The 21,768-nt window shown below is 36.5% G+C and overlaps 1 protein-coding gene across 1 annotated transcript in view; it reads left to right on the top strand.

The window, feature by feature from the left end:
- LY75 (lymphocyte antigen 75) overlaps positions 1 to 21,768 on the top strand; it is a 101,860-nt gene that overhangs the window by 25,757 nt on the left and 54,335 nt on the right. The window contains exons 6-13 of the mRNA XM_077761010.1: positions 3,131 to 3,274; positions 5,458 to 5,649; positions 6,676 to 6,833; positions 9,901 to 10,011; positions 10,562 to 10,650; positions 10,799 to 10,968; positions 12,997 to 13,196; positions 15,371 to 15,513. Of these exons, the coding sequence (XP_077617136.1) occupies positions 3,131 to 3,274; positions 5,458 to 5,649; positions 6,676 to 6,833; positions 9,901 to 10,011; positions 10,562 to 10,650; positions 10,799 to 10,968; positions 12,997 to 13,196; positions 15,371 to 15,513 (1,207 nt within the window). The remainder of the gene's footprint in view (positions 1 to 3,130; positions 3,275 to 5,457; positions 5,650 to 6,675; positions 6,834 to 9,900; positions 10,012 to 10,561; positions 10,651 to 10,798; positions 10,969 to 12,996; positions 13,197 to 15,370; positions 15,514 to 21,768) is intronic.

A 21,768-nucleotide genomic window follows, 5' to 3' on the forward strand; every position in this document is an offset into this window, starting at 1 on the left:
TGAAACCAAGAGTTGGTTTTTTGAAAAAATAAACAAAATTGACAAACCTCTAGCCAGGCTTCTCAAAAAGAAAAGAGAGAGCACCCAAATAGACAAAATCATGAATGNAAAAATCTCCCAACAAATAAGAGCCCAGAACCAGGTAAAACAGAGTTAATAGCCATTCTTCTCAAGCTATTCCAAAAATAGAAATCAAAGGAAAACCTCTGGACTCATCCTATGAAGTCAGCATCACTTTGATTCCCAAGCCAGACAGAACCCAGTAAAAAAAGAGAACTACAGGCCAATATCCTTGATGAATACGGATGCAAAAATCCTCAAAAAGATACCTGCAAATTGAATTCAACAGGACATAAAAAAAATTATCCACCATGATCAAGTGGGATTCATTCCTGGGTTATAGGACTGGTTCAATATTTGCAAATCAATCAATGTGACACATCATATTAACAAATGAAAAGATAAAACCATATGATCCTGTCGATAGATGCAGAAAAAGCATTTGACAAAATACAGCATCGCTTATTAATAAAACCCTCAAGAAATTCGGGATAGAAGGAACTTACTTAAACATCATAAAAGCCATTTATGAGAAACCTTCCACTAACATCATCTTCAATGGGGAAAAACTGAGAGCTTTCCCCCTGAAATCAGGAACAGGACAGGGATGTCCACTCTCACCACTGTTGTTTAACATAGTGCTGGAAATTCTAGCATCAGCAATCAGACCACAAAAGGAAATACGAGGTATCAGAATTGTCAAAGAAAAAGTCAAACTTTCACTTTTTCCAGACACCATGGTACTGTACATGGAAAACCAGGGGCACCTGGGTGGCTCAGTCAGTTAAGCATCAGACTTCAGCTCAGGTCATGATCTCACAGTTCGAGACCCACATCAGGCTCTGTGCTGACAGCTGGCTCAGAGCCTGGAACTTGTTTCAGATTCTGTGTCACCCTCTCTCTCTGACTCTCCCCTGCTCATGCTATCTCTCTCTCAGAAATAAATTTTAAAAATGAAAAAAGAAAACCCGATAGACTCCACCATAAGCCTACTAGAAATGATCCATGAATTCAGCAAAGTTGCAGGGTTCAAAATCAATGTACAGAAATCGGTTGCATTTTTTTCTTCTTTTTAAATATTTTATTTATTTCTAGGAGAGAGAGAGAGAGACAGCGTGAGCAGGGGAGGGTCAGAGAGAGAGAGAGAGTCACAGACTGAAACAGGCTCCAGGCTCTGAGCTGGCAGTCAGCACAGAGCCCGACGCGGGGCACGAACCCACGAACCGCGAGATCATGACCTAAGCGAAAGTCAGACGCCTAACCGACTAAGCCACCCAGGCGCCCCTCAGTTGCATTTTTATACACCAATAATGAAGCAACAGAAAGAGAAATCAAGAAACTGATCCCATTCACAACTGCACAGAAAAACATAAAATTCCTAGGAATAAACCTAACCAAAGATATAGGAGAACTGTACGATGAAAACTTTAGAAAACTTATGAAGGAAAGTGAAGAAGACACAAAGAAATGGAAAAAAAGTCCATGCTCATGGGTCGGAAGAATAAATATTGTTAAAATGTCATTACTACCCAAAGCAATCTACACCTTCAATGCAATCCCAATCAAAATTGTACCAGCATTAATCTCAAAACTAGAACTATCCTAAAATTTGTATGGAACCACAAAAAACCNACATAAAATTCCTAGGAATAAACCTAACCAAAGATATAGGAGAACTGTACGATGAAAACTTTAGAAAACTTATGAAGGAAATTGAAGAAGACACAAAGANAAGACATGGAAAGAGCCCAAGTGTCCATCAACTGACAAATGGATCAAGAAGATGTGGTTTATCTATACAATGGAATACTACACGGCAATGAGAAAGAATGAAATCTGGCCATGTGTAGCAACATGGATGGAACTTGAGGGTGTTATGCTGAACGAAATAAGGCAAAGAAGGACAGATACCATGTTTGCATGTATAGGTGGATTAGGAGGAACTTAATGGAGGACCATGGGGGAGGGGAAAGGGAAAAATAGTTAAGGAGAGGGAGGGAGGCAAACCATGAGAGACTCTTGAATGCTGAGAACAAACTGAGGGCTGATGGAGGTGGGGGAGAAAGGAAGGGGGATGATGGGCATGTAGGGGGGCACTTGTTGGGATGAGCACTGGGTGTTATATGGTAACCAACTTGATAATAAACTATTTAAAAAAAAATAACCCTAGTTAGCCAATATATTTTCTCCCCAAAAGAAATTTAGATACCTTTTTATGCAATTAATTTTTTTCAGAGAGAAAAAGTACAAGGAAGCATGAACAGAGGAGGGGCAGAGGGAGAGAGAGAATCTTAAGTAGTCTCCATGCCCAGTGCAGAGTCTGACTGGGGTTTGAACACAGCACATTCAACTGACTCTTGATTTCAACTCAGGTCATGATCCCAAGGTCATGGGATCTAGCCCCATGTCAGGCTCCACACTAAGCATGAGCCTTGCTTAAGTTTCTCTTTTCCTCTCCTTATGTCTCTCTCTCTCTCTCTCTTTCTGTCTCTCTCTCTCTCTCTCTCAAATAAAAATAAAAATCTCAGCCTTCTGAAAAATGTAGAACCTGAAAATTAACACTAGCTTCATACAAATGCATTCTGTACACATATAAAAAATATGAGTTAAGTGCAATAAAATACCAATAGTCATTTTTGTTTAATGAAATTTCATCATCAGTGAATAAATTCTCTATTATCTCAGTAAATAAAATCTTTAAAGACAATTTAACCTTTAATTCAAGGTCTTAAGGGCATCACCAAATCTTAAATCAGTATAGTGTACCTATGGTATAGAGTAGCAGATTAAGAGCTACTTACCATAGAATATGACATGGAAGTTGATTGGGGGAGAGGTTTGGTTTTTGTTTTGGGTTTTGTTTTTGAGTTAACCATAGTGTATCAGAGTGTTTCACCCTGTATGCTGTATTTTAGAAGAAAGACATATTTAAGCACATGAGTGTCCATGGAGGCTTTAGTAGAAGGTTTTATCTATTTTATGAGCTCCCATAAAAGCAGAATATTAGGAATACAAGTTATATTTTCTAACCACCACTTTGGCCCTAACTTTCTCTTTCTAATCATTTAAGATATGCCTAGTACACCTATGATAATAGGTGGATCAAGCTGTGCAAGAATGGATGCCAGGTCTGGTCTATGGCAGAGTTTTTCCTGTGAAGCTCAACTGCCATATGTCTGCAAGAAACCATTAAATAACACAGTGGAGTTCACAGGTATCTTTTCCAGTTTCTGTGCAAGTAGGTCTTAAAGTTATAGTTTTGTGAAGTCAAGTAAATCCATTTTAGATATCTTTTCCTTCACCTGATACTGCCAATGCTAAAAACTACTTCATTTTGACCCAGTGGTTAGATGTCATCAACTATATATGCATAAAGCTTTGGTTTGATATATCCTCACAAGAAGGCAGAGATATCCTCGGTAAGAAATATATTTCTATTCAAAGGTGGCTTTTTTCTTTAGAGCACTGTTTCTCAGAGTGTGGTTCCTTAGAGTATTGGTATCAAATGTACCCATTAGAAATGCAAATTCTTAGGACCCACCACCCCAGATTTGAAATCTGGGGCAAATCAAAGACTCTGTGGACCTGATGATGCTGATGTGCACTCAGGTCCTATATTTTACCTGCCTCTGTGAGAACTAAAAAAATCGTTGACATGGGAACTTTCCTAGGGTTTCCATTCCTGCCCCCACGATGCCCACCCCTGCTATGTCTTTTTTCACCAAGCTGCTTATTTAGGTTATTGTGTTGATAGATCAAGTAGAAAAGGTGGAGTGCAGAAGTCCAAAATGTGTACAAGGAGGGTTTTTTCCCAAGTATAAGAGAATCATGGAACAGTTGAAACTTCTGAGGTTCAGAGAAACTTCAGAAGCCTTTGAAAGAATAAGAAGAGGAGTGCCCTTACTGTCTTGCACAGGGCCCACCACATACCTGGTGTTTGATTAAATCCTCCTGAGCAAGAAAAACTAATACTGAAAACTGGGAGAGAAAAAAAGGAGGTTTTAAAATGTCTTGTTTAAAGAATGTTGGGGGAAGGGAATAAAATTGCTTATCCCTATAGGAGCATAAAACTATTTTTTAAGACTGAAAAATAATTATATAGAATAAAAATTATTGGAAGATGTTTAAAATCATAGGTGAAAATGAACATTTATCTTCCAAGTTGATTCAAACCAAATTTAGTCCATACAAGAAAAAGCATAATAGGAAAGACAGCACAGATGAAAATAAAACAGGATGACTGATGATAGATCAAGTAAATATCCTGTAGCAGAGTAGCAATTATTAAGTAAATCATGATGTTTCCACATGATTGAATAATATGCATTTATTAAAATAACTGTGCCAGCAGGAAAATACAAAAACATAACAAAATGATATGCCTATTTATCATTTTAATCTTGTAAAAATATGTATTCATAGAGACAAAGACCAGAATAGGAAAACATTTATTCTAAGTTCAATTATGGGTGTTTTCTCCTCTGTTCCTTTATCATAATTGTAAAATATAATAATAATACCATGTTCTATTTCAGAAACTTAAAATTAGTTGAGTTCTCTTGTTTTCTCTTGTTCTCAAGTGTGAGAAGCTAACTTGACCTGACTTTTATCTTTCAATGTTTACATTTTTAAGATGCTGTGTTTCCATACAACAGACATTCCAAACAGTTCTGAATCCACAAAGTCTGAGTAATTAACTTAATTTCTAATTCTATTAAGAGGAGTAGAAGTATTTTGTATGGTTTTATACCTCAGTCTTTTCTCCAATCTTTCTTGACCATAATTTGAGTGAGTTTTAACATGGTCAAAACAAAGAATCACTAATTCTATGAGGATGTAGGTCTAGTAGAGGGAAGGAAAGAAGAGGTCCAGAGAGGCCCTGTGCCCTTTCTGTCTAGTGCTATCTTCTCTTTCATGTGGAATTTATAAATGTTTTACTCTGTTTCTTAAATCTCTGCCTGTCCTTTGTTCAACAGTGAGCATTAATGCACATTCCCTTGCTAATCTGACCATACATGAAAGGAGGTTGGACTTCATAACTTCTCAGAGTCAGAGACTGGAGGGGAACCTAACAAATACCTTAGCAAGGAAGAGATTTGTCAGCAAATGGCTTACCCTACATCATTCTTCTATCAACTAGTACTAAGGGCAGTCCCTCCTCAAGGAGTCGGAGCCCAATCATGTAGCACATTTGTATCACATTAAAGTCATATCATTACCTGCATCCCTGTAGTCACTCTTACAGTGCTATGTAGAGTGAGGCACCACATAAATTCACGTCCTTGTAATATTTGACATCACATTTCCTAGTTTTCCAGAATCCTGATAATGTGAGAAAGAATTTGCAATGTTTTTGATGTGTCCTTACTGGAATATAAATAGATGCTTTTCCCCCAGATATTTGGACATATTCAGATACGCACTGTGATGAAGGCTGGATGTCAAATAATGGGTTTTGCTATCTGCTGGTAAATGAAAGTGATTCCTGGGATAAGGCACATATGAAATGCAAAGCCTTAAGCAGTGACCTCATCAGCATTCATTCTTTAGCAGATGTGGAGGTTGTTGTCACAAAACTCCATAATGGAGGTAAGTTTTTAAAATATCCTTCTTGAGAGGTTTAAAACATTCTAAAGCACCCCTAATTTTCAGACTCTTCATGGGAATGAAAAGCTTACAATCATCCTTAGAGATCAGCACTGTGCAATAGAAATTTCTACGATGATGGAACTATTCTGTAATCTATGCTGTCTAATACAACGGCCACCAGCCATTTGTGGCTTTTGAGCACTTGAAATATAACTGAGGAACTGAATTTTTACTTTTAATTAATTTTAATTAATGTAAAAATAACCACATTTGCTAGTAGCTACCAATTTGACTCTACAGCCAATGGTTAATTTCCCTCTTCTCATAATCTAAATACTATTTAAGTTGTTCCATATGCTTAAGTGATGATTATTTTACTTTTGTAATTATTTAAAAGCTAAACACTGAAGAAGAAAAATACACTAGCAAGCAGTATTATATCCTCCTCCTAGTATTTGCTAATCATAATAACTAATAATGTATACCTATCCCATGTCAGCATGGTGCTAATTGTTTTACCTGGGAAGGCAGCATAGTGATTCTAGGGCAGCGATGGACACCAGTCCTATTCTAACTGGAGTATCTATGATTATATTTGTAGAATTTCATTATAGGTTTCCCCTGCTACCCAAAAGCGTACTGTTCTTATGAAACCTTTCATAAACCAAAATAGCATAAAACAAAGAATCAATTACCATTTTGTAAAAGCAAAAATCCTTTTCAGATTTCTTTTAGTTAGTGAAAACACATACATATGTTTTTTTGTAGAAGTGAAGTGGTAGAAATTTGTATATCCCATAAAGCAAGGTTTATCTAAACCTGAAATCAGGCACACCTAACCTGCATAAGTCCCCAAAAGAGCACTCGACTCCTGGCCTTCCTAACATCAATATTTTAATAGGTTAATTATAAATACCAATCAGGCTGTTACAACCCCATTATCAGAAAGTAAAAATTAGTAACAGTGTACATATTGAAGTATGTAATTGATAAATAAAATAAATAAATAAAACATTTTTCCTTTAGATGCCAAACAAGAAATATGGACAGGTCTTAAGAACAAAAATATACCAACTTTATTTCAGTGGTCGGATGATACGGAAGTTACTTTAACATATTGGAATAAAAATGAGCCAAATGTTCCCTACAACAAGACTCCCAACTGCGTTTCCTATTTAGGAAAGGTAGGAAACCTTCCGTGGTTTATTTATGTTCTTATTATAGACTAAACAATAATGTTAAGATGACTTTGATTGGGATATTTGTATATAAGCTGGGAAAGAAAATAAAAGGTAAGAGCCCTGTAGATTGTCTTTCTGGTAGCTACTAGAAAAAAGAGGTAAGTGGGGCGCCTGGGTGGCTTAGTCGGTTAAGCGTCCGACTTTCGCTTGGGTCATGATCTCACGGTTCGTGGGTTCGAGCCCCGCATCGGGCTCTGTGCTGACTGCCAGCTCAGAGCCTGGAGCCTGTTTCAGTCTGTGACTCCCTCTCTCTCTGATCCTCCCCTGCTCACGCTGTCTCTCTCTCTCTCTCTCCTAAAAATAAATAAAAAACATTAAAAAAAAAAAAGAGGTAAGTAAAACAAAGAATAAATAAGCAATCTTCTTCCTGTCTAAGAGTATCTGCTCTGGTCTGAAACAGATGAAGAAAATCCCTTTAGAACTCAATTCTTGTATCATATTGGTTCTAATAAGGTGCTTTTCCCTGGACCATGATTATGATATTTAACATAAAGTCACAACTTAAACTGAAAAATACCATCTTCTGAATTCATGTTCAGATTAAGTTTCACATTCATCCTACTTTGAGAGTCACAAAATATTTTTATTTAAAAATTAGGCCTAAGGGTGCCTGGCTGGCTCAGTCAGTAAAGCATGCAGCTCTTGATCTCAGTGTTGTGATGTCAAGCTCCACACTGGGTGTAGAGATTAGTTTAAAAATAAAAAAGAACTGGGGCGCCTGGGTGGCTTAGTCAGTTAAGCGTCCGACTTTCGCTTGGGTCATGATCTCACGGTTCGTGGGTTCGAGCCCCGCATCGGGCTCTGTGCTGACTGCCAGCTCAGAGCCTGGAGCCTGTTTCGGTCTGTGACTCCCTCTCTCTGACCTTCCCCTGCTCACGCTCTCTCTCTCTCTCTCTCTCCTAGAAATCAATAAAAATATTTTAAAAAATAATAAAATAAAAATAAAAAAGAACTTTAAAATAAATAAATAGATCCATAAAATAAAAAAATAAAAATTAGGTCTAATGTTTTTCAGAGAACATTTTCTGTAGAATGCTTAAATATTTATTGATCATGCTTTAGTTACGAGTTCAAAACAGGTTGTGTGTTGACAGAAAAGATATATGTGTCTCTATACTTTGTTTGTATTGCTTTCCTGGGGACTCCTAATTGTTTAGGAGGTTTGTGTCACCCAAACTTCTAGAGAGATTTAAGTAGAAACAATAAATGATATGTGTATTTAGAAGTGTTTCATGAGTAAAGATTTATTTAGAAAGTTGTCAAAGATGAATTTAGAAGGGTGTCACATTTGGTGCTCTATTTAAAAGGGTATTTAAGATATCTTTGGTAGAGTGTCAAAGATAGAAGTGAGGTCCAATAGGCAAGAGTAAACTGATAGCATATTTAGATAGCATTCCAGTGTTTAAAACTGACCCTTATCACAATTGAAACTTAATTTGAAGAAAGCAGAATGACTTAATCAATTCAGCAAAATTAATGCTAAGTAGCATATTTGAAAGAGAACTTTGAAATCTAGGTTGAAGTAGAGTTGGAAGAAAATTTTGATTCTGGAATTTTTAGAGAGTAGCTGTTCTAACCATCATTTTACATATGAGGAAACTGAGAGCATGGGTGGTTGATACATCCAAAAGATTATAACCCATGGGCAAACTGGCCATATCGTATGGAAGAAGACTCAACTCTGGCAACTGTGTGCTGGCCGAGTTCTTCTTTCCTCAACTTCTGTACTAAATGCCCTTTGATGGTTTTATTGTTAATCTTAAAAGAAAATGGAATTCGTCTCCACTATGACCTTGAGATGGTTCTGAAATAACAGACTGTGAACCGCAACCTTGCAAGCCTGGTCAACAGCATTTCCTAGGAGTATGTTCTCAGATTTAGTCATGCATTTATAGTCATTTTCTCATTCCCTCCCCCTCCCCCACTCTGCTCCTTGCTCACAGTTTTGTGAGAAGAAACTATCTTTTTTTTAATGTTTATTTATTCTTGAGAGAGAGAGAGAGAGACAGAGCTCAAGGTGGGGAGGGCAGAGTGAGAGGGAGACACAGAATCTGAAGCAGATTCCAGGCTCTGAGCTGGCAGCACAGAGCCCAACGCAGGACTTGAACCCTTGAGCCAGGAGAGCATGACCTGAGCTGAAGTTGGATGCTTCACCAGCTGAGCTACCCAGGCACCGTGAGAAGAAACTGTCCTGCAAATATCATATGTTTGCACGTATAGGAGGATTAGGAGGAACTGAACTGAGGAACAAGGGGGAGAAGAAGGGGGGAAATGGGGGGGGAAGGGAGAGAGGCAAACAATGAGAGACTCTTGAATGCTGACAAAAACTGAGGACTGATGGATGTGGGGGGGAGGGGGGATGGGCATGAAGAAGGGCACTTGTGGGGATGAGCACTGGGTGTTATGTGGAAACTAATTTGACAATAAACTACTTGTAAAAAAAAAAAAAAAAGAAGAAGAAGAAGAAGAAGAAACTGTCCTGATTTAAAATAAGTTAGATTTCTCAAATTCCACATATGAGTGAAATCATATCATATCTGTCTTTCTTTGGCTGACTTATTTTGCTTAGCATAATACCCTCCAGTTCCATCTATGTTGTTGCAAATGGCAATATTTCATTCTTATTTATGTGTGTGTGTGTGTGTATGTAACCACATGTTATTAAGGGAAAAATAAGATAAAAACAGAGAGAGAGGCAAACCATAAGAGACTCTTAAATACAAAGAACAAACTGAGGGTTGATGGGGGTAGGGGTTTGAGGTGGTGGGAAAAATGGGTGATGGGCATTGAGGAAGGTACATGTTGGGATGAGCACTGGGTGTTATATGCTAGTGATGAATCATGGGAATCTACTCCTGAAGCTAAGACTACACTGTATGTTAGCTAACTTGAGAATTAATCAATTGATTGATTGATTGATTGATTGATTAATTAAAATGACATTAGAGTTCAATTCTAAATATATGGAAAATAATTTCTCTGTGGAAATTTTTTTTCTATTTTTAAAAAGCTAGGTCAGTGGAAAGTCCAATCATGTGAAGAGAAGCTTAAATATGTATGTAAGAAAAAGGGAGAAAAAATGAATGATACAACATCTGATAAGATGTGTCCTCCAGATGAGGTATGTAAAATCCCTGTGTAAGTTTTTCTAGGGAATATTACATTTTCTTGGTTAAGGCTGGTAGGTGAAACTGAAACAATTCAGAGCTAGAAAATAGAAGAAAGGACTACCTTCTGTTCATTTATGTTAGAGCAAATCAGAGGGCAGTGAATCATAACATTTTGGCATTTTTACAGAAGAAAAAGATATTATAGGAAAAAGAGTTACCTATTCATGAATTTCTATAAAAATGTATGTGATTACAGTTCTTAATGTTGATATCTTTACTTCCCCAATTTATATTTATCCTGTTCAAAAATCATGCGACCAATAATATTATAGTATGATGAGCTTGCCCTAGAGGTAAAGAGAATTAAGACACACAATCTTTCTGACACAGGCTCACACTCTTGTGGGAGTTCTCTGTGAAGTCGTTACCCTACCTTCATCATGTGAATGAGTTTACTGGCCATGCCCTTAATTTCTCTAAGTGTGAGATTTTATCAGTGCCTGTCAGACTGAGGACATCAAGTTTGAGAGACAGTGTGATGATATTTCTCCTCTGATTTAGGGTTGGAAAAGACATGGAGAAACCTGTTACAAGATTTACAAGGATGAGGTCCCTTTTGGAACCAAGTGCAATCTGACTATAACTAGCAGGTGTGACCATCAGGAGACTTGTACTGGTGAACTTTTAACTCTGGATCCCTTTGCTAAATAAGCTTCCTAAGAAAAAGATGCATCTTCAGTTTATGTAGTAATTCAGTCATTATAACAAACACCTACTAATTTGACTCCTGTTTTGTAGATTTGAGCAAGAATACCTGAATGATATGATTAAAAAGTATACTAAGTCTCCAGGAAAATACTTCTGGACTGGCCTGAGAGATACAGATTCACATGGAGAGTATAGCTGGACAGGTGTTGGTGGAGTAAAGCAAGTTGTAACCTTTTCCAACTGGAATTTTCTTGAGCCAGGTGAGTGCCTTAGCCTTTAAAGTAGTAGAATATGATGACTAGTGAAATGCAGTATCCCTCTCAAATATGTTCTTCACTTACTTTGAAATGTGAGGAAAATGATAATCTTCAGGATGACAGTCCATCTATGGAATCATAAATAGAAGGAGTGTGTGTATCTTCCTTATTAAATCCTTATGAATCATCCAGTAAAAGGAACTAAAAAACTCAGTGCTCGGAAACTGTCTCTAATGGCACAAAGCTAGAACTATCAGTGTGAGGTGTTTTTTTTTTAATCTTTTCCAAGTAAGTCTCCAACAGAATCTAGAAGTTTCATTTTGAAATGCTTTACATATTCATCTCTCTGCTTTTTATTTCTTTATCCAAAATTGAATGTGTTTATTTCTATTATTCCCAATGTGTGGGAATTAAGGAGGCAATATATTGTAGGTATTATTTATTCTGAAAGTTAGTTCATCCTTCTGAAACAGGATCTGCACTGACAGCAGCAAGCACGATGCTGGGCTTGAACTCACAAACTGTGAGATCATCACCTGAGCTGAAGTCTGTCGCTCAACCAACTGAGCCACCCAGGTGCCCCCAAAATCCTTTTAAAGAGGATTTTGGCTTTCTATAAGACTGGAGATATAAAGCATTCAACTTTCCTCCCTTTGGATAATTTTTTTTTTTTTTGCTTTTGTACAATGTGATCACTAAGACCACTCTTTATAAAGCAATAATTGGAACATGTGAATGTATAATGATACATAAAAATTGAAATAGATGCCCACCACCATAAATGTGAATGGTACTGATAGCAAAGTCATCTTTTCACTTGTAGAAGATGGAGGATCAGGTGCCAATCCTGCTTAAATATCACCTTAAATTATAATGTTCTAATATATAAAACACATAGGATTTCTTTTATAGGCATTCTGATATATTAGAGTCAATGTCATATTCTTCACAGATAAGCCTCACTGATTAGAGAGATGCTAAGAATGTAGCTACAATGACATTTTCTGAGTTCTATAGCCAGAAAGACTACCATTAAGCTCTCTTCACCACACTTACTCCCAGCTTCAACCAGCTTGGTCCATCATGGACAAGGCATGGGTAGCGGGCTGAACAGGAGGGAAATAGCACACACATTCAGGGCAGCACAGCATTTTCCTCCCAGTCCCTTGTTCCAATTGTTGTCCATGTATGGCACATGAGACAATGTCTGCTTCGTGGAATGGAAGTTGTCCTTATTACTTTCCAACCTATGCTCTTCTTTTCTTCTGCCCACCTCAGGCAGTATGGTGTAATGGAAAAGGAAGGATGGCACTTTGCCAGACAACCTGGGTTCAAGTGCTGACTCTACCACTCACTAACTATGGTTGTAGCAAGTCACTTACTCTTTATTTGAAAAATGGAACTGATAATACAAACTGTTTCTTAATGTTGTGAATAAATAAAATTCTGGCTACCATAAAATAAATAGTCAACAAATGTATGTTACCATATACCTCCTTCTACCTTTATTATACCAGCTCTTCCTTTGGATTTGAATCTGAAAGAGTTTTGTTTTGAGGGTTATTAAGTTGCTTTAAAACTAACTGTTCAAAGTTGTTAAGCTAATATGAATATGAGCCACTTAGGCTACCTTGAGCAGCATAATGGTTTAGGATACAGCCCCACATGCAGACCTCCTGGACTCTAATTTTGGATCAACCACTTACCAACCACTTACTAACCTTTTACTTGGACAAGTCACTAGTCTTCACTATACCTTAGTATGACAATAGAACAACTCCTGAGGTTTGTTGTGAGGACTGATTCATTTAATCCTCTTACAATAGTACTTAGCAAGTAATAAACACTTCTCTTTATTACCACCATTGTCGTCGTCATCATTATCATCATCATCATCATTATAAACAACACATTTCTTTGTCCATTTTCTTTTATATTCTTTCTCCAAAGCTTGGCTCAAATAAAGGGCCAAGAATGTTTGGGCTTTAATTTTCAAATGTAATGTTTAATTAAACTTTCTGTTAACCCCAGCTTCTTCAGGTGGGTGTGTGGCTATGGCTACTGGAAAGTCTCTTGGAAAGTGGGAGGTAAAAGACTGCAGAAAATTCAGAGCACTTTCAATTTGCAAGAAAATAAGTGGGCCCATTGAGCCTGAAGAAGTAGCTCCCAAGCCTGAAGACCCCTGTCCTGAAGGCTGGCATAGTCTCCCCTCCAGTCTTTCTTGTTATAAGGTAAAGTAACATTCTCATTCAATTCCTCAATGAGATTATCTTTCTACTATCCTAGTCCAGATCCTTGTAGAAATTATGTTCCTCCCAGACCCATATGTAACCTACTAAGGTGTTTGGGAGCACCACTGAGCCTTTGTTATAAGACAGCTCATTTCCACATAAACTCACATCCTACCCAAAAGAACAAGGCCTGGGTGCCTGGGTGGCCCAGTTGGTTAAGCTTCTGACTATTGATGTTGGGTCAAGTCATGATTTCATGGTTCATGAGATTGAGCTCCACCTGGGGCTCTGTGTTGACAACCCAGAGCCTGCTTGGGATTCTCTATCTCCCTCCCTGTCTGCCCTCTTGCATGCTCGAGCCCTCACTCTCTCTCTCCCTCAAAATAAAATAAATACAGTTTATTTATTTTTTTTTAGCATTTGTTTATTTTTGAGAGACAGAGAGAGATAGACTGTGAGCAGGGGAGATACAGAGAGAGAGGCAGACACAGAATCCAAAGTAGGCCCCAGGCTCTGAGTCATCAGCACAGAGCCTGATGTAGGGTTCGAACTCACAGACTGTGAGGTCATAAACAAAGCCAAAGTCGGACGCTCAACTGACTGAGCCACCCCGGTGTCCCAATAAATACACTTTAAAAAACAAAACAAAACAAAACAAAAACAAAAAAGCAAAGCCAGAGCCAGAACTGGCTCTTTCCTAGTGTTCTTTTGTTCTGAGAAGTTGAGTAAGCTACATGCCATGCAACGCTTTGCTTATGATTCTCATCTGTCTGTAATCCTTGTTGTCAAATGAAGAATTCTGTCAGTTCTTACAATTAAAACAAAAATTATTTTAGGGGCCTGTATTAGTCAACTGACGCCATCCCCAAATTCAGTGGCTATGACAACAAACATTTAGTCTCATGTTCACAGATCTCTGGGTCGAATAGGGATTGATTGCTTTGGTTTAGGCTAGAATGGTGAGCTCTGTTTTCAACTATAGGTCAGTGGTGCCAGGCTCTAGGCTCTGAGTCGGATATGCCAGCCTTCAACCCGGGTGTCAGACTGAAGAGGCAGCAGCTGTCAGCGGCTTGTTCTTATAGTCAATTGCTGGAGCCTGAGAGGCAAACCTAACCATATACACACATTTCAGGCCTCTGTTCACCTTATCTTCACTAATACACCATTGATCACAGCAAGTCACATGGTCAGGCCCCAAATCAAGGTATGGAGAAGTATTCTTCCCCCACCAAGAGGCCATGGCAGAAATGTACAATTATATCACAAAGAACTGAAGAATTGGGACTAATAATTCAATCTACCATTGTACCATTTCCTCCTCTTCTGTTTTTGAAATGAGTGTGGTTCCTTTGCCATAAAATTAGTCATCACAAACCAAAGAAATAGAAGTGGCAAGTTTTGTTTTGCTGACTTCTGTCAATGTTAGCAGACAAGTACAGTCTGCCCTTTGATTCATCTTCATCAGAAAATAGGCCTGCATTTAGGCAGGTCTCATTGTTTTATGTTCATAATTATTATTTTTAGCACATTTCTCTGCAGAAGTCTACTCCCAAAGTATTCATATATATCCTTTATAGCCTTACCTACTGGTTCAATTTATTTCTCAAGGTTATAGCAAAGCAGGAGAATATGGTATATTACTGGAGCCATTCCCCATCCTGGCTGAGCAAGGTCATCCATCTGGCACCTGTGCTGGCCTTTAGTTGACATTTTCAGCAGATCCTATCTGTGTCACAGTATATGTTTTTTACCTGTTTTTATTACAAGTAAAAATAAAAACATTTTCCTTTTATTATTACACCTATAAGAATCTATTTCAGAAGCCTACACATTTGAATTTAAGAAATGTAATAAATGAACAAAGGAAAAAAGAGCCAAACGAAAAACAGAATCTTACTGATAAGAGGACAAACTGTTGGTCACCAGAGGGGAGGTGGGTGAAGTGATGAGTAAAATAGGTGAAGGGAATTAAAGTGTGCACTTATCTTGATGAGTACCGAGTAATGTATTGAATTATTGAATCACTACATTGTACACCTGAAACTACTATAACACTGTATGTTAATTATATTTGAATTAAAAACTTAATAAAAAAGTTTGATCATAATTAATTTTGAAATTATGAATACTTTATGATTATGCCACAAAACAAATTAACATTGTATTTTGTTAAGCTGTTTCATATAGAAAGAATTGTAAGGAAAAGGAACTGGGAGGAAGCTGAGAGATTCTGCCAAGCTCTTGGAGGACACCTTCCTAGCTTCAGTCATATAGATGAAATAAAGGAATTTCTTCACTTTTTAATGGACCAGTTCAGGTAATACTTTTAGAATGAGATCTTTGATGCTAAATTTGATGTCCTCCCGTCAGAATTGGCATGTTTTATTTCCTAAAAGAGTCATTCAGTGCTTAGCAGTCATCCAACATTAAACATTTTTTATGTGCAAGACAGTATGAGTGAATCAAAGATGAGGAAGATAGACTCCCCATTCTTTATGTGGCATGACAAAGTCCACCAGTGGGGATAAGAAAAGTATGGTGAAAAATCTAGAACACAGGTCAGAAGGGAGCATGGGAATTCTAAAGACAGATGAAGTGCTTTGGGGAGGTATAACTGGGAAAAATGTTATGAAGAAGGATGGATCTTGTAAGGTGAGGTAGTATTCTGAAAAGTAAGATAGGAAAAGATGCCAAAGAAAATAGAACATTAGCAAACTTACTGAGACCAGAGTGTACAGATATGGTCAAAAAGAAATAAGCCATACCACTTAGCTAGAAAATGAAATTTGTATATTAAAATGGGGCATCCTTGTTTGTCAGAGAAGGAATTTGATCTTAAGTCAATAAGCAAAAAAACAAACAGCAGTGTGTGTGTGTGTGTGTGTGTGTGCGCGCGTGCATGTTCGTGTGTGTGTGTGTGTGTGTGTGAGAGAGAGAGATACATATGTGCGAAGAGAGGAAGAGAGAGAGACAGAGATGGTATGATGTGAGATGGTAGGTAGATGCAGGGCAAGTAATTAGAAGGCTATTACAGCCCTCTTGTGGAAAACTACTTTGAGGATAGGCAGTAAGAATGTGAAAATAAGAAAGTAATCAGAGATGCTTCAAAAACAGAATCAATAAACCATTGCAGTTTTGATGTTATGATGGAAGAATTTCTGGATGATTTTTTTGATATCCTAAGAACAATGTAGACAAATATGGGCCAAGTGATGCTATCATAGCAAAAAAAAAAAACCAAACTAACAAAAAAAAAAAAGCACCTCAAGTTTTGGGAGCAATCATGAATAGGAGGGCCTTTAACTCCACAAATTTAATTTTTTTTTCTTCCCTCATTTTTATCACTTGAAAAGAAGACCCAAATCTGTAAATCAAGGATTCAGAGTACACCAGGCAAAATTATGGCAAGATTACCACTTGGACATAACCTAGTGAATACTTGCCTTATTATTTTCACTCAAACAAAAACCTCAAAGAAACACAGCAAAAAAATAAATAAATAAATAAATAACAAAACAGGTACCAAAACACAAAATCCAACTAGCCTTCTTCTCTAGGACATTAAATATAAGAAGGCATTTTAAAATTGGCATCTATCCTGAAACTAACTTTACACTATATGTTAACTAATTAGAATTTAAATAAAAACTTGAAACAAAAACACAAAAACCCTGACATTTAAAGAGTTTTGAGGTGGCAAATGTTTGTAATATATTCATTTTAGTTCTCAATTACAGTGCTTTTCATTTTTGAAGATTATAATTGATACAACACTATAGCTTCTTTCTTGAAAAAAAATCAAAGACACATTCCAGCTGAAGGTTGAAAAAAAAATCAAGAACACATGAATAGGTAATTTACTTTAAAAGAATTAGAAGGAAGAATATATAATGTAAAACAGCCCCAGTCTGCATAATATAATATGTATATGTAATTATAAAAATAGAAAGAAATTATCCTAAATTCTGAAAGAAACATAAGAATATTTTAACAAGACCAAGTGTTTAACTCTATTTATAAATAAAAACTGGGATATACTGAGATACAATAGTGGTAAAAAAATGAACGTATAATAAATTCCTCATTTACCTAGAAGTCATATTTAGAACCACAGATTATGTACATTTTTAAAACAGACTGTGTTTATCTACTGAATATAGAATGGGTGAAAAAAGGTTTATATAGCAAACCATAAAGAAATAAAATAACAAAGCATGAAATCCAATATACAACAAGGTGGCAGAAGACCAAATTTATCCATTATCAGTTACATTTATGTCCAAGTCTTACAAATTTGTTCAGTAATGATATTGAGCAGTAAGCTGCTGAAAGATACCGCAAGCAGATCTTGCCAGTAGTACCTATCCAGCCCAAAGATTATGATGCTCTTTTCCTAGAAGGAAGAAGCTACAAAGTATTCCAAAATTGAAAATTTTTTATAAAAATCTGTATTTTTAATGCTTTTTTAAAAAATAAACAACAGGACATATTTTCATATTATAGCACTAATTAGTTAGTCCCGAGTAGCCAGTGACCCACCAAGATAGGGCATCACTCTCCAATTTGTTGTGGTCCCTAATTTATTACTTCTTGACTCACTTATATTCTTGTCCCATATTAACCTAGACAGCAATTTAATTAATAATCACAAATTTATTACAACAAATAAAATGGGAAAATTAAAAGAATGAACAAAATTATATTGTGCAAATGTGAACAAAACCTAAAGTCACAGTATTAATATTAGATAAAATACAACTGAAGTAAAAATGCACTGAATGAGGAAATGAGATCTATTTCATCTCAAAAAAGGTGCAATCTACAATGAAGTTATAGCAGTCAAAAACCATTACACATTTTAAAATAATAGCATCAAAATATATAAAGCAAAAGTATTAATTATATTAGTGAAATTGTCCAATAAATAACAGTAATGGGAGACGTTAACCTTTGTCTCATTCATCAACAAATGAGACAGACAAAAAAGAAATAATATAGAACATATGAAAGTATAATTAAGGTTGATTTAATAATATCCTCTTTGTTCATATAGTACAAAGTCTATGTATACTTTCTCTTTAAGCTCTTTGACTGTATCACTTACAATAATTGACCTATTAGGCTAAAAAGAAAACCTAAAATTACTAAGCAATTAAATTATACAGGTAAATAAAGAGTGAAGTCAAACCCTATGCACTTACAAATTCAATGTTTTTATGTAACTTTTGTGGCAAAAAAGTAAAAACTATATAGATGATAATGACAACACTCATTCTGAAATTTATGGGATAGACCCAACGCTATAGTTGTAGGTACATTAATAGCTTTAAGAGCTTTAAGTATTGGGGTGCCTGGGCAGCTCAGTTGGTTGAGTGTCTGACTCTTGATTTCAGCTCAGGCTGTGAGATTTAGCCCTGTGTCAAGCTCCGTGGCAGGCTCTGCATCAGGCTTTGCTCTGAGTGTGTAGTCTGCTTGAGATTCTCTCCCTCTCCCTTTTCCCCTGTTTGCATTCTCTCTCTAAAATTTAAAAACAGAGAGAGAGAGAGAGAGAGAGAGAATTTTAATTATTTATTTTTTTAAATCTCTATCAGATTTTTATTTTTAATTAATTTATTTTTTAATTTACATCCAAGTTAGTTAGCATACAGTGCAACAGTGATTTCAAGAATAGAGTCCTTAATGCCCCATACTCATTTAGCCCATCCAGCATAATCCCTCCAGCAACCTTCTGTTTGTTCTCCATATTTAAGAGTCTCTTATGTTTCACCCCCCCACCCTGTTTTTATATTATTTTTGCTTCCCTTCCCTTATGTTCATCTGTTTTGTATCTTAAAGTCCTCATATGAGTGAAGTCACATGATACTGGTCTTTCTCTGACTAATTTCGCTTAGCATAATACCCTCTAGTTCCATCCACATACTTGCAAGTACTTTAATTATTAAACAAAAATAAAGAAAATGAACAATCACCTAAAAGTGAAAATAAATTTCAACATAAATACAAGGAAACCGTAAGAAAGAATAAAAAGAAAGAAAGAGAGAGAGAGAGACTGAGAGAGATTTAAAATGAAACCTTAGTAAGGGATTATAAAACTTATTTCATGGAGAAACTTTTAATTGGTAGGACTACTATGCACAGTTCTATGCAGTTACAAGTGAAATTGTTAAAATGAATAGTCTCTAGGGAAATAGAAATTAGTATACAATTGATTTGATAAGTAGAAACCAATAATTCAATAGCCATGAAAGAAATGGAAAAAGCTGACAAAGAATTTCTTCTATGAAAGAGATAGGAAGTATAATATATGGTTATATATGCGAATTTCTTTACATTTTAAGGAAGAGATCATTACCTTGTATTTTAGGAGTACACACAGAGCTTATATTCCATTACGTAGAAACTGATACAGGCATCAAGTTTATTTCACAAACTCATCTAATTCTGATATCAAAGCCTATCAACAAGACCACAAGGAATTACAGACCAACCTCATGACTAGACTTAAAAAAATAAATACTGGGGCACCTGGGTGGCTGGCTCAGGAGGTTGAGCATCTCACTCATAATTTTGGCTCAGGTCATGATCAGTTGGTGGGTTTGAGCCTCACACTGGGCTCTGCACTGACAGTGCAGAACTTGCTTGGGATTCTCTCTCTCCCTCTCTCTTTGCCCTCTCTCTGCTCACATGCATGTGCACACTCTCTCGCTGTCTCTAAAAATAAATAAGTAAACATAAAAAAAAAAAAAAGGAGAGAGAGGAGCCCCTGGGTGGTTCAATGTGTTAAGTGTCCAACTTTGGCTCAGGTCATGATCTCATGGTTCATGAGTTCGAGTCCCACNTTTGTATATCAAGTCAAGTATCAAATAAGCATCTTAACTGGTGCTGAAAATGTATCTGGTAAAATCCACTATATATTCCTGGTTTAATATGTCAAAATATCATAAAGTTAACATAAGTAACACACAAATTCTTGTTAAAATAAGAATAGAAGGATAGTTCAACCAATAGCCATATCACATTTAATGATTAAACATTAAGTGCATATCTATAAATGTCAGAAAAAGGTAAAGATCCCTGTTATCATCACTATTGTTGATTTTTTTTTTGGACTTTATACCCTGTGCATTAAGATTTTTTAAAAAAGAACATTATCATATAATATAAGAAGAAAGATATACTAGTTACATTTAAAAGTAAACTACAAAAATACATCAAAGAAAGATACACATTGTTACCTCTGGAAGATAAGGTTCTGGGTGATTTAAAAAATATTTGAACATTTTTACATATTTTCCAGATTTGCATTAGCATACCCACTATTCTTGGGCACCTGGGTGGCTTAGTTGGTTAAGCATCCAACTTTGGCTCAGGTCAAGATCTCATTGTGAATTCGAGCCCCACATCAGGCTCTATGCTTACAGCTCGGAGCCTGGAGCCTGCTTCAGATTCTGTGTCTCCCTCTTTCTCTGTCTCTCTCTCTCTCTCTGCCTCCTTCAAAAATAAATGTTAAAACACATTTTAAAAAACAAACAACAACAAAAACACACACTGTTGTGTTTTTCTCATTAAAGAAAGAAAGTTTCACTACAATGTGCTGGAAACCTGATGTAAAATACAATACATGTGTTCCATAAATACTCATTTATTAAACATCTGTTGTAGAAGTTCAGACATTCTGGACTTCATTTACTAGCACTAGAAATTAATATAGAAGATTTCATTGCACACTAACCTGAGCTAATTTGCATATATAAACTCTTAGTTTCCTTTTGGGGTTAGTGTTTCTGAGCTACTCCTCACAACCTTAAGAGTAGATTATGATGAATGCAAATTGAGACCAAATCTTTCCACATACATGAACATTTAGTAAACATTCATTGAAGCAGGTACAAAACATTTCATAGCATCTGTTTTGTCATCTTCCAACATCCCATCCGGTCTGTCCTAGGTGTTCCACCCACCATCTTACAAGGAAAGTTAATTTGAGGTAGATTTGACAATATTCTAGAGACAGGATTCTATTCCCTTTAATAGCTGGCATCAGGCAGGTCCAATCACTTGACCCAATGACTAGACATGGGACCATTTAGAGATCAAGCCCCAGATCCATTTCTTTAAAAAAAAAAAGTTTATTTACTTATTTTGAGAGATAGTGTGAGTAGGGGACGGGTAGAGGGTAGAGAGAGAAGGATAGAAAGAATCTCAAGCAGGCCAAACACTGTCAGCACAGAGCCCAACAGGAAGTTCAATCCCATAAACCATGAGATAATGACCTGAGCTGAAATTAAGGGTCAGAGCCTCAACTGACTGAGCCATCAAGGCTCCCCAAGCCCCAGACCCATTCGCAATGGTACTGGCTACCAGCCTCACCAAAAAATAATAACCTTTCATGAAGGGTAAGAGTATCCCTAAATATTTTAGCTATTCCCCGTATCTTAAATAAGTTCAATTTCACCAAGGAGAGCCCATTTCTAACATCATGCTGGTGAACAACTTCTAATTTTGCTGATATACACTCATTTCTGATATTAACCCTGCCAATAACCAAAACCTCAGGTGTAGCTTCAGATAA

The sequence above is a fragment of the Crocuta crocuta genome, unplaced genomic scaffold (genome assembly GCF_008692635.1).
Source record: "Crocuta crocuta isolate KB4526 unplaced genomic scaffold, BGI_CrCroc_1.0 scaffold153, whole genome shotgun sequence".
NCBI lineage: Eukaryota > Metazoa > Chordata > Mammalia > Carnivora > Hyaenidae > Crocuta > Crocuta crocuta.